Source organism: Gymnoscopelus braueri (assembly GCF_963280865.1).
Source record: "Gymnoscopelus braueri genome assembly, chromosome: 19".
Taxonomy (NCBI): domain Eukaryota; kingdom Metazoa; phylum Chordata; class Actinopteri; order Myctophiformes; family Myctophidae; genus Gymnoscopelus; species Gymnoscopelus braueri.
The window spans coordinates 21,000,329-21,012,812 of NC_137621.1; the positions used below are offsets into that span (position 1 = coordinate 21,000,329).

The following is a 12,484-nucleotide window of genomic DNA, read 5'->3' on the forward strand; positions in this document are numbered from 1 at the left end:
CTCTCTCTCTGCCCTGCCCTGCGCGCTCAGATGCTGCAGACTGTGTGCACAGCACCTGTTTGTGCCACTGTTTACAGAATGTTGCCAATCATCAGTGGGAGCGCTCACATAATTATCTTTATAGTTATAGTTATCGTGCTTGAATGGCCCTGTAGGCTATATGGCCAATTGGCTGATGATGGCAACGCATACTTGACATATAATATGGATAATGGCCAAGTGAATTCTTTTTTCACCCTCAATGCGGAGTGTCTCAGAAAGTGTCACCTAAATTGTTGAAAGTGAGTGTTGAAATCGGAGGACTGCAATCATTGTGCGCACATTGTGAACCCACCTAAGCATATCTAATCAATGATGCGCTGCATCAATACTAAGGAAACATTTGCTCTCTGCGTTAAAACCAGCTTTTACCTGGTCTAAACGCAGAGCGCACACCCAGACCCACACCTCATTTTAAGACCAACACACCCCCACACGCAAAATTCTGTGAAAGATCATTTGGTATTTACACAACAAGCGGTACAAATTAGACTTACACTTAGACTTTATACGAATAAAAGACAACACTCCAGTATCAATCAAATTCATACTTGCTCAAATACTTTACACCTGATTCATTCTTATTTGCCGGTGTCTTGCACCAAATTAGCCCATCTACAAGCTCAGAATATGTCGCAGCACAACGTGTAGATTGTAGATCTATTTGAGCACTTGTAGATCTAAATAAATTAGGCTTTTGTTGTGCTTGAGTCCTTGAAGGGCTAATGACCACTTTAAAAAAATACTCCATATCCTGTATCTACTAACGGTACATTAACTGTAGTACACACATAGTGTACTGTAGGACCAAAAGAGATCACCTACTATAGCCATTAACCTTGTCATGGCAAGAAGAATCTTATCGCTACATAAACAGCCTTTCCATCAGAAATATCATGTAATTCCTAAACACACAGTCCTGTAGTAACTACAGAAGCCTTGTGAATACACTCAGCCACAACTGAGCTGGGGTTAGGCTGGACGGATGAAACCAGCCTACCGGTATTTTTTACTGTGACTGAAGTAAAAACCTCTCTCATAACAGAATTGCATGCTGCATTACCTAACAGTCACTAACAAAGACATACAACCTTATTGCATTCGGTCATCCATCCTGCTCCTGTCATAACCAATTATACATTCATTTCCAGGGTGCACATACAAGCAAGCTTTTAGCTGGTCTGGAGATGGCAGTGCTTTAGCATAAGATCGATACTAAGGACATGTCCGCAACAACGGACACTCAAAAGAGAGCTGTCAACTTTGGTCTGACATGGTAGAGATTGGACCACCAAAGATTGTCAGCTTTGATGGCTTCATAGATTCGACAGCACTATCATCAGTGTTCTGTTGTGTAAATTAAATGTTTGTTTGTTTACTCATTATCTTTGCTAATAATAATATTTTTGGATTCATGTTAATGTGTAATTTCAGACATATTTTTTTATATATAAATACACAAACAAAGAAATAAAAATACAAAATGTTACTATCACACAAAAACGTAGTGGACCCCTTGTAGTAACTCTGAGGACCCCATAGAGGTCCCGGACCCCGTGTTGAAGACCCATGATGTAAAAGGTATTTTTTTTAATGTTCTTGTCTCTCAACATTCTTTAGCGACCATGTCAATACATTTCCTTCATCATTTGTTAGTTTTTACATAGTTTTTAGGGCTATTTTAATAGGGCTCGGCGGAGCTTGTGATTCACGCGTTTGTCTTGGCCATGACGTCACCGGAACCTTTTTTAATGTTCTGATAGGCCTACAGTATGTCAACCTTTACTCAGACACTGTATTCCGACAAAAGAGAAGATGTAAGTGCTGACCTGGCGCTCTCTTGTCTCTTGTGGTTGAGAAGCACAGAGGTAAGGGCTGGAGCTGACAGGACGGGTTTGACCAGGAGGGTAAGGTTTCCGACCGCCGGGCCGGCCTCATAGAGAGCCAGCTGCAGGTGGCACAGCTCACCGCTGCCTGGCAGCACCGGGCTGGTCAGCTGGTACTCATAGCTCCCAGAGCGCTGGGCGGCAGAGGAGGAGGGAGCTAGAAGCAGGAAATGACCTTTGGGGGATGGAGCAAAAAGGAGAAAGAAAAAAGATTGTCATTCCTTGTCAAAGTGCCCGTGAATTGAATGATAAAGTGGTTCTCAAACTTTTGTAATTTCAAAGACCCTCATAACTCTGAGAGTGAACAAATGGAACCAAGAGGACCCGCAAGGTCCACTTGGTTCCATTTGTTCACTCTCAGAGTTACAGACCAGGAAGGGTCCATTTGGAACCCCCTCAAGGAAACTTTTCCCCCCCCTTTTTTGTCTTTTTTTTTAATTAAAATTTAGAGTAGCCAATTCTTTTTTACCCCTTTTTCTCCCCAATTTAGTCGTTATGCCAATTAATTCCTCGCCACACACATTTCTGTGTTGTCACTGCTGTCGTATCCTACTGACGCCCCAACACGTAGGAGTACGTGCAATGACCGATATCACCCTCCCTGCCCGACTTCCCTCCCCCGAACACGGGCCAATTGTGTTCGTGTAGACGCTCGACAAAGCCGGTTGCACCACGGTGGATTAAAACCCACAACCTCCGTGGTGGTGGGCAGTGACTTTACCACTGCGCCACCCGAGCGCCTCTCAAGGAAACATAAGATAAGATAAGACAAAACCTTCATTGATCCCGCGAGGGAAATACAGTCGCCAAAGACAGTACAGCAGTTAAAAATACAGATTGCAGGGCAAGAAAAAAAATACAGCATGATGGATACTAAACTAAAGATACTGCATGATGGAAAGACATCACAGTCAAAGCAACATACAAGAAAATACAAGAGGACGCCCAGTAAGAATGTCTAATAGTGTCCATATACGGGTCCCTGGACCCCACTTTGAGAACCACTGGAACAATAGCATCCAACACGCTCAACACGCTAACCACACGGACCCTACTGCAGCATCCCTATTCTGGAAGAACATTTGGCACACGCCGATTTACAAGCTCACAACGTGTTGCATTGCGACACATTTTGAGCTTTTAGATTAAAGGAGGGGGCCAAGTATAGAGAGCCCTGGGGGACCCCGGCCAACTAATTATATACAGTAGGGCTTGAGTGGTTAAGTCAAGTCAGTTTGATTTGTATAGCACATTTCATACAAAGTAAATAAAACAACACATAAATATGTACAAACAACCTCCCACCCACTTACATACAATAGAATAAAGCACAATATAAACCCCAAACCTCACATTCACAACATCAAGAGCTGGTCATTCAATGCACATGTCAGAGCGGATCATTTACTATATCTGAGAACGTGTTATTATAACCCACTTGCTGAAGGAACTGTGTGAATTCTGTATGGAACTGTCAAACCCGTACGCAGTAAAATCCTCAACTTTAATTTATCCATTTGTAACTAAGTTAAACGAACACTCAGGATTTTAGTGTTTATACTATATCTGAGAACAACAAGTTATTATAACCCCCTTGCAGTACAATGTAAAGGGCCATTTGTATAGGGCCGTTCGTATTGAGCATTATAACCATACCTATAAAAATATTTTAAGTCAATTGAACGGCATAGTTATCGTTATAGTTATAGTGCTCAGTGTGAGTGGACCTTAAGTGCGTTATTATACAACCTCCTTGCAGAACAAACTATGTGAACTGTGAATCCTGTGCATGCCTGTCAGAAACACACAGTATGAACTATGAAGTGCATTTACGTGCACTCTTACCGCCAGGTGTTCCCTCTGACTGGTCAGTGGCAGGCATCACCCCGGCAGTCTGGCTGCCTGCTCCGCGTTGCCACGGAGACGCGATCGACCAGTCCCTTTGCGTGGTGTCATTTGACATAGTCCAGGAGCAGGGAGATTCAAAATCACAGGAGGTAACTGCATGGAACGCAGACAGACAGAGACAAAGGAGTTTTCACTTTACTTAATTATCCCTGAAACTAAGTATGATACTGTACTATTATAACTATACTATAACTATTGCTAATAATGATGAGTAATAATAATATTGTGCTTCTTTGATCAGTTTGGTGGGGTCATCTTTTAACCCATACAGCATGATCCACAAGTGTGTTCTGATGTTTCAGAACACACAGAAGTATAGCACCCAAAAAAAAGGTCCGTCATAACAGCATATTTTCCACACAATTAACCAGGGAACAAACAACAAGACAATCCTCAAATGAGCTCTGGAGTGATGGCTGGGAATCTGGGACTCTGTGTTTATTTGAGCGCATCCACAACAAGCTGTGGTGTATTTATTTATTTATTTATTTAGGTAGGTACAAATGCTGTTTTTCAGTATCGTGTTTGCTACAGATGGAAAATAAATTACAATACATACTGTACCAGGACTGTTTTTTATACACTATATGTATTACCACCATCACTATGTATGTGCTAAACACAAATGAGTGAATGAAATGGCTAATTACAGTTGTTCATTAACATACTGTAGGAACACAACATGTCTACACCCTCCCCAAAATTGTAAGTGGTGCATATAAGACCAACAGTGACAGGGTTCAGCAGTGACAGGGAACATTTTGTGGGGGAAAAGTATAAAGAAGAAAACAATTATAAATAAATCATAGAATAAATCTCAAACCTAGGCGGATGAGTTCCTGAGAGAAGTAGCATTTTTTTTTTTCCCCAAGAGACAAAACAAAAAAAAGCGTTTACATAATTCTCAAACTCGGCACAAATTTCCCACAAATCTCCCCATAAATGTAGGGTAGCAGCAGGCATGATTACATAGCAGATCTACAGTCATCCCTAATCATGGCTGACAAGGGAACAAATCATCTGGAAGAGAAAACAGCTGTTATGATTATAAGGAATCGAAGGGGGGGGGGGGGGGGGGGTGGAAGAAACAGAAAAGAAAACACAAGGTACAGTAATCCTCAGTGTTAAAACGGCAATCCTTATTTTAATAATAATAATAATAATGATCATTATTATTATTATTATTATTTTATCTTGTATCTTTATAGTAAACAATTAAAAAATGATAACAATATAACTAGTATATCAGCAGTGGTTGGAGGTGGTCTCCCTCCTCTGAGAAATGTAGACCCAGGTGTCAGATACTGCATAGGGCACCTTACACTCCTACCTGACACCTGACACAAGCAGTACTGCCTGAAGGCAATATCTACCCCTGGCCAAATGGGGATTCCCTCTTGAAAGAAATGTAGTCTCCCACGCTAGGGAGACCCGGGGTCAAATCCTGGGTGTGACAAAAAGCGTACGAACTGCAGCTTTAATTCAGCTCAGTCAGTGTTAGTTTAGCTCTGAGAATTGTACAAATGTTACCAAAGGGACCCCAAAATGGTCCTTTTACCAAATTTTACCCGCTCAGTTACAAATTAATAAATTAACACAGCTGATTGATTGACTATTTTTTTAGGTCGAGGAGAAATAAGAGATAAAAAGGGGGAAAATGGATAGGAGAAAGATGTTTAAAGGAGATGGGGGATGCTTGTGATGCATCATGTGATGCTGGCGTCGGAGAGGAAATGACCGCTAACGAGCCACATGGCACAGAGAAAAGCCCTCCGGGGCACACAGGAGAGAGGAAAACCCCCAGACCCTTTGACCGTAAGGTCAGACATTATTAAATCAGTCCTTTGCTGAAAATCCACTTTGTTTTATGTTTTCCTGTCATAAATAAGCTGAAAAAGGAGCTTTCTCCTCTGATCGCAGATGACGCAAGAATGAAGCAGGCTATTTACAGTATTTTGTCACTGCCAAACTGTCGCTGGTGTCTTAAAGCAAAATGAGGCTTTGGTAGAGGTTTGGGTTGTGTAGCTATGATGTAACTCCAAATATTGGAGAGATATTTTCAATAGCTGCTCTTTTGTTTTAAAAACAAAGCAGATTCTGCCAATAAAACAGTACAAAACCCAACATCGTTTTTAGTTCTTCTTGTTTATTGTACTATGTATTATACTATTTGAAGGACTGGACCTGCGGATCCAGTTCTGATCTTCTTCCTAATTCAAATAGCAAAATCGACATGAAGTTGACATTTTTATTTGAACTAGCCCATCACCTCCACCAAAAGAAAAAAGAAAAGCTGTGTCAGGTTAAGCCATTAAAACCGGGAAAGCATCTGTGTCATTTTAGATTTTAGCTATATATAGGCCTATATAACATACATTTTTCGGAAAACTTTAGTATTTAGAACAGTGGTTTAAAAAACATCTGCCATTTTTCACAACAGTATGTGCTTAGGCGTTTCGGTGAGTGGAGCTGTGTGTGGCCTTCGGATCAATTTAACAACAGTATTGTTTTTTATTCAACTTTAACAAAGAGAGAGAGAGAAATAGAGAAAGAGAGAAAGAGAGAAAGAGAGAAAGAGAGAAAGAGAAAAAAATGAAAGACTATAAAAGGACACACACAAAAATACAAAAAAGGAGAAAAAAAGAAATAAATAGAATAAAAAAAGCTAACACAACTGCACAGCCTGTACATTGTACACACATAAATCATTGCATTAATTTGCCTATGGTACATTCACCAGATCAGATCGTTTATGAATGGGTCCCATGCATGTTGGATCTATGAAATTGTATTCTCTCCCTCTGCATGATTACAATCATTTCATTAAGCCATTTTTAAAAACAGGGAGCAGAGGGTGACTCTCAGTCCAGTACAATCATTTTCTTGGCTGCAACCATTCCAAGCATCAAAGCCTTTTGGTCTTCAGACGTGATAACATTATTGAACCCAGTTTCTTAGCAGAAACTACAATTGGCAGATTCTGGAACAGATATAGAAATCTTGGAAGGGCCACCATCTTAATGGCAGTCCTCTAATTCTCAATATTTATTTCCAAATTCTCTCCAAAATTCACTTTGAATAGAGTTTGGGGTTTCTAGATATTTGAAGTCCTAAATAAGTGAAGTGATCATCTACTAAATTAAATGGCAAAGATGTAATGAAATCTGGGCCCATATTATGATAAATATGTCCCAGTTAATTGTGTAGCCAGAAAGTTTGCAAAACAATTCAGTGTAACTTAACCCATTCAATTCCCGGGAACGCTTACTGTGTCATTTTAGATTTTAGCAGTAACCATTATTTTATACTTTGGCTATTCAAAAATAGCAGATATACAAGCTCATAGCTCTATGACGGGGGTCCCTGGAACAAAATATTTTGAGATAGGGGGGGGTCCGTGGACAAATACATATCATTTTGGGGATCCTTGACATGAAAAAGGTTTGAGAACCACTGATATCATAGTAACATAGTTTTTTTTCAAAAAGAAAACTGTAAGGATTTAGAAAACATTTGTAAAATCCCCAGAAGCAAAGATTTGAGTAAAAATGTTCACTTTAAAAAACATTATTCAAAAATAGCAGATCTACAAGCTCATAGCGTGGCACCGAGTGCCGCGCTATGAGCTTGTAGATCTGTTATTTTTGAATAGCCAAAGTATAAAATAAAGGTTATAGCTCAAATCTAAAATGACACAGATGCGTTCCCAGGTTGAATGGGTTAAAGTGACCTTGAGCGAGATAAACTGCTCCTGATGAGCAGGTTGGTGCCTTGCGAGGTTTCCTCTGTCGTTGGTGTATGAATGGATTGATTGTATTCAATTCGTGATTGGAGTGTGAAGGGGTGAATGTAATGCACATTGTAAATTGGTTTATATGAATGCACCATTTACCATTTACCCTTTACTGGGGTGACTCATTCCTTAATACTATCAAAGCAATGTCAAATAATAATAGATAGATAGGTCCTTCAGTTCTGTTTAGAGTAGTGCTTCTTACTCTTTTATTCTTTTAACCCACCCAGTCTTTTTTTCTTCCTCTTATTCCTTCTTCCTCATTTTCCTCAGTCAGTCTTAATTCATTTAAATTCAGTGTTCAAGGTTCTAGATTTTTACTGTTACATGCACAATACACCTGTGGCAACATTGCAGGCAGTCACATCCTTGCACTTAGAGCCTCTTCAACAATAATAAAACAAATAGTTGCTTGGGTGGCGCAGTGATGAAGTGCCTGCATGCCCACCTGTGTGTGTGTGTGTGTGTGTGTGTGTGTGTGTGTGTGTGTGTGTGTGTGTGTGTGTGTGTGTGTGTGTGTGTGTGTGTGTGTGTGTGTGTGTGTGTGTGTGTGTGTGTGTGTGTGTGTGTGAGACTGTGTGTGTGTGTGTGTGTGTGTGTGTGTGTGTGTGTGTGTGTGTGTGTGTGTGTGTGTGTGTGTGTGTGTGTGTGTGTGTGTGTGTGTGTGTGTGCGCGTGCGTGCGTGCGTGTGTGCACATGTGTGTCTGTGCATGTGTGCAAACCTTACTTTGGCCATCATGCTCCGAGTCTGACTGATGAGGCAACAAATGATCCGAAAAGTTCTCCTCCAGAAATCTGTCCAAAAGAGCATGGCTGGTGCTGCAGACTGCAGGTCAGAGAGCGAGAGGGGGGGTGAGAGCGAGAGGGGTAGGGAGATACAGAAAATGGTTAGTTGTTTCACTTATCGATGGAAAAAGAGCTTGCCATGGCTTTTTCAAGCCGCAGCACTTAGGCTAAATTAGAGAGAGCAAAGTGATTGAGGCACAGTCAATGACAGCATGCGGTATCGCCACTAGTTATGAGTCACGATAGACAGCGACTGTACAGTAGCTGGGAATTCACTGCCCTTGAACTGTGGACTCCGATATGAATATTACATTATGTATGAAATGATTGCGGGTAAGGAGAGCTGGGAGCCCTTTCGAAGGAGATGAGTAAAGCTTAATTTATACTCTGTAGTACAACAGAGCTGCAATGGAGTTGCTTGCCAAAAAGAATGGATACCGGTATTCAAGCTTTAAAATCTGTTATTCAGCAAGCAGCTCTCTCGTGCAATGTACTGTGGTATAAACGAAGCTTATGTACCCACACATCAAATCGTCATTTCAAAGTCCCTTTCTTTTTGGGAAGGAGTAAGCATGATTTTACAGCATCCACAGCATCCTCATATCCCTGAATGGACCTTGTATCTGCAGAGAGCCATTATGTTGAGAATAACACAACACACACAACACAGTTTAAACAATACTTTAACTTGTCCTTTTCTGTATTTCCCCTGATGTCTGTGACAGGCTTTTATCCGTTGGCGTGACAACACCATGCTGACTATTTGTTGCAGAGAGATCAGCCATTATCCATGGTGCATCTGTGCCCTCTCCCCCATGAGTATCTGTCAGCTGGCCTTATTAGTAGCTTATTGCCCGTGTAAGTGCCATTATTAGATGACCAGCTGTCGATGTCAGATTTCTGGGGTTCTTTGATTTTCCTGCACTCTAACAGCCTTGGGCTTATTATCACAGTTTAGTGACCCACTTCCAAAGGTCAGTGGAAATTAGCGCAATGACAGTATGAAAAACATCAACTTGGCAAAGAGATTAATTGCAGAGGCTGGTTTGATCCAATTTCATTTCATTATGAACAAAGTTACTGGAAGCTGACCATACACAGATACACCAAACAAAAATAAAGTGAAGTGGAATTGGCTTTGTTTTGGGGGTGGACATGGAACACATGGCCATCAGTCACTAGCCTTAGGGAGGGTGAGAGGACCCCTTCATGCTCACCAGACACAACGGCAGAGATGATGATATCACAGCGGGTCATCGTAACTTAACCCCGCGCAACAATGACATTAGTGTTAGCTAATGCCTCTGAGGCAGTGTCACGTTGGTCAACCAGCACTAATGAGATTATTAGCAGGGACACTTTATTAAAAGCAGACGGTGATGAAAATGGGGAGTTGTGCTGAAGAATGACGGAGCAGCCATTCATTGGCAATAAATAGAACACAAAATAGCTATGCATAGATGGCTGAATATGGACACCGGAAAAATTACATTGAGACAAAACAACGAGAGCCAAGTAGACTATTATTAGCTTAAAGTACCAAAATAGTTTATTTGGAACACCCCCCAAAGAAGAAGAACCCCCCCCCCTGCTAAATGCATCTTTTGATATTCTGTAATTTTGAGACTTAATTTAAACAAAACCATACATACAACAAATATGACATTCTGTACTATAATAATAATAATAATAATAATAATAATAATAATAATAATAATAATAATAATTGTAATAATAATAATAATAATAATATAGATCATATAGATAATAATGATAATAATAATAATAATATAGATAATAATGCATCTTATGTATATATAGCACTTATATAGCACTTTTATTGGTATGATGCTTTACAAAAAAACAAAACAACTAGAATGAATGATAGAGGAAGTGAGCTGACTCATCACTAGCCAATGCCGCATCACTGATTGAGGCCCAGCTCGCTGGCTGTGTTGACTTTGTGCTTTGAAAACATCTTGGCTCTGAAAGCTGCCCGTACATATCTGGAAAACTGCAGCTGACCACGGGAGCAGTATTCTAGGCTGTGGGCCAATGCTGGCTGTACTCTAGAGTCTAGACTTGTCACAGTCTGTCTCTTTCTGTCATCTGCCTCTCTGTCTCTGTTTATCCCTCCTCTTAACTACTTTTCATTCTACTCCCCTGAACTGCGATTCTCCACTCACCCATCAAATACCATCCATCACACTTTCCCTCCTTTCCCTATTACCTGATTGCCACGCCCACATTCCCATCAACAGGCCTCATTCCCCTCAACCTATCAGACCCGGCCATTCCTGCATTCCTTGTTTCTTGTTACTTGTTCCCTAATCAACGCCCCTGTGTACTGTATAAAAGCTCTGTCCTCAGTCAGTCAGTAGGCCGCTCATCTGTTGATATCAGCCTGCATTGCTTGTTATGTTACTTGCTTATTCCGTGTATCCTGCCTGAACCGTGCCTTTGTGTTCCTGTATTTCTGGCCCGACTGGAGCATTACATTTGGCTTATCCCCTGAATTCCCGTCTACTCTGTCCTGCATTTGGGTCCTGCTAAAACACCCCTGACAAGACTGACTTACTGTGTAAGCAGAGGGATGCTGATGTCTTGGGTGTTGAAGGAATGTGGTTGACTGGAGCTGGAGCAGCTGAGGTAGTGGATGCGCTGTACGGCATCATTTAGAATTTAGGCATTTATTTAGCAGACCTTATACTGAGCGATATAAAAAGTACAGAATCAATTTTCTTTTGTCAAGTGCAGATGCAAAGACAGTTCCAGGCAAAGTAGAAGGTAAACTTCTTTCCTCCCCTCAGCTCCTCTGTCCTAAACTTTCAGGTGGTAAGGAAGTGACTGAGCGATGGGGAAATGTAGCTTATTCAAATGTTTCCAGAAACCTTCTGGAGAGAACTTAAAGGATCTACACCAAGAATTTAAAAAAAATATTTAATATTTAATATCATATTGTTTATGTCCCTCAAACGTTTTTCAAAAGGTTTGAGCCTAAATCAAGCCTCAGATATACTCATTCTAACTAACTTCTCTCTGGCTTATAAAGCACTTTCACCTGCAATACCACATTGTCCTGATTTGCACGTGGCGCTATTGAGCCAGTTTGTATGCATGTTATCTCCTGGTTCTGAGTGGAAAAATAAATTTTAATAAAAACTTTTTCTAAGTTGGAACTGAAAAACGGGAGGGATTGTACCGCTAGTGACGTCACTTTCGGGGCCAAATCAGTTTGGCCTGTTTTGAGACCAATTTACATAAACCCCCAGATATGCTGTGAAAGCCTGAGTGCTCAAACTGGGGTATTTTTGGGGATAGAAGAGAGGTAGGGGAGACCAAAAACACACAAGAAAGAAGGAAAAGTAAAAATTCATGGTGTAGTCCCTTTAAAGAAAACCATGACGCTAATGAAGACTGCCCCAGAATTCTTCTGAGCTTCTGTTGAGCTTTTTATCCATAGAGAGTGAAGCTTTGTCAACCAGCCTGCCTAACAACGTTCTGATCCACTCCTAGACATCATCCTGTCACGGTTCTTATCCTTCAGTCCACCACACATGACAGCAGAATAGACCAGTGCACATTCCTGCGCACGCTGGGGCTGCAGAATAGAAAGTTTCATAACTCAATAATATTTATGCCAAATATCTCAATAGCGTTAAAGATCGTTCAGCCCCAGTGCACGCTCTCCTGTAAGGGTATAAGGCTTGTGACAGGTTTTCCATCATGTAATGTACATGATGGAAAACCCAACTATTAATATAATGGCACTGTCGTATATATTTTTTACGTTTAGTCTCGGTGATGTGCCTAGACTGAACGGGTCTGGCGGAATCCCTGCAAATCATAACGCAATAACCTTGGCCAAGCTGATAAACAAACTTGTTGGCATTGTTATAAAATCTGCTTAGCTGTTCTAAAAGAATACGCATCGCTTCACTAATTGGCAACATGAAAGTCCTAGACAGTTTTTAATATAAATTTCACTCCAAGAATAATTTCTACAATAAAGTAGTTCCTGACTGCCTGCACAAACAAGGAAGTTGCTATGCAAATGCATGGAAGGTCCCAA

General features: G+C 40.8%; 1 protein-coding gene across 1 annotated transcript in view; it reads right to left on the reverse strand.

Moving 5' to 3' along the window:
* ltk (leukocyte receptor tyrosine kinase) overlaps positions 1 to 12,484 on the reverse strand; it is an 87,794-nt gene that overhangs the window by 55,323 nt on the left and 19,987 nt on the right. The window contains exons 2-4 of the mRNA XM_080413635.1: positions 8,354 to 8,452; positions 3,771 to 3,926; positions 1,869 to 2,100 (exon numbers count right to left, since the gene is read on the reverse strand). Coding sequence (XP_080269761.1) covers positions 1,869 to 2,100; positions 3,771 to 3,926; positions 8,354 to 8,452 — 487 coding nt within the window. The remainder of the gene's footprint in view (positions 1 to 1,868; positions 2,101 to 3,770; positions 3,927 to 8,353; positions 8,453 to 12,484) is intronic.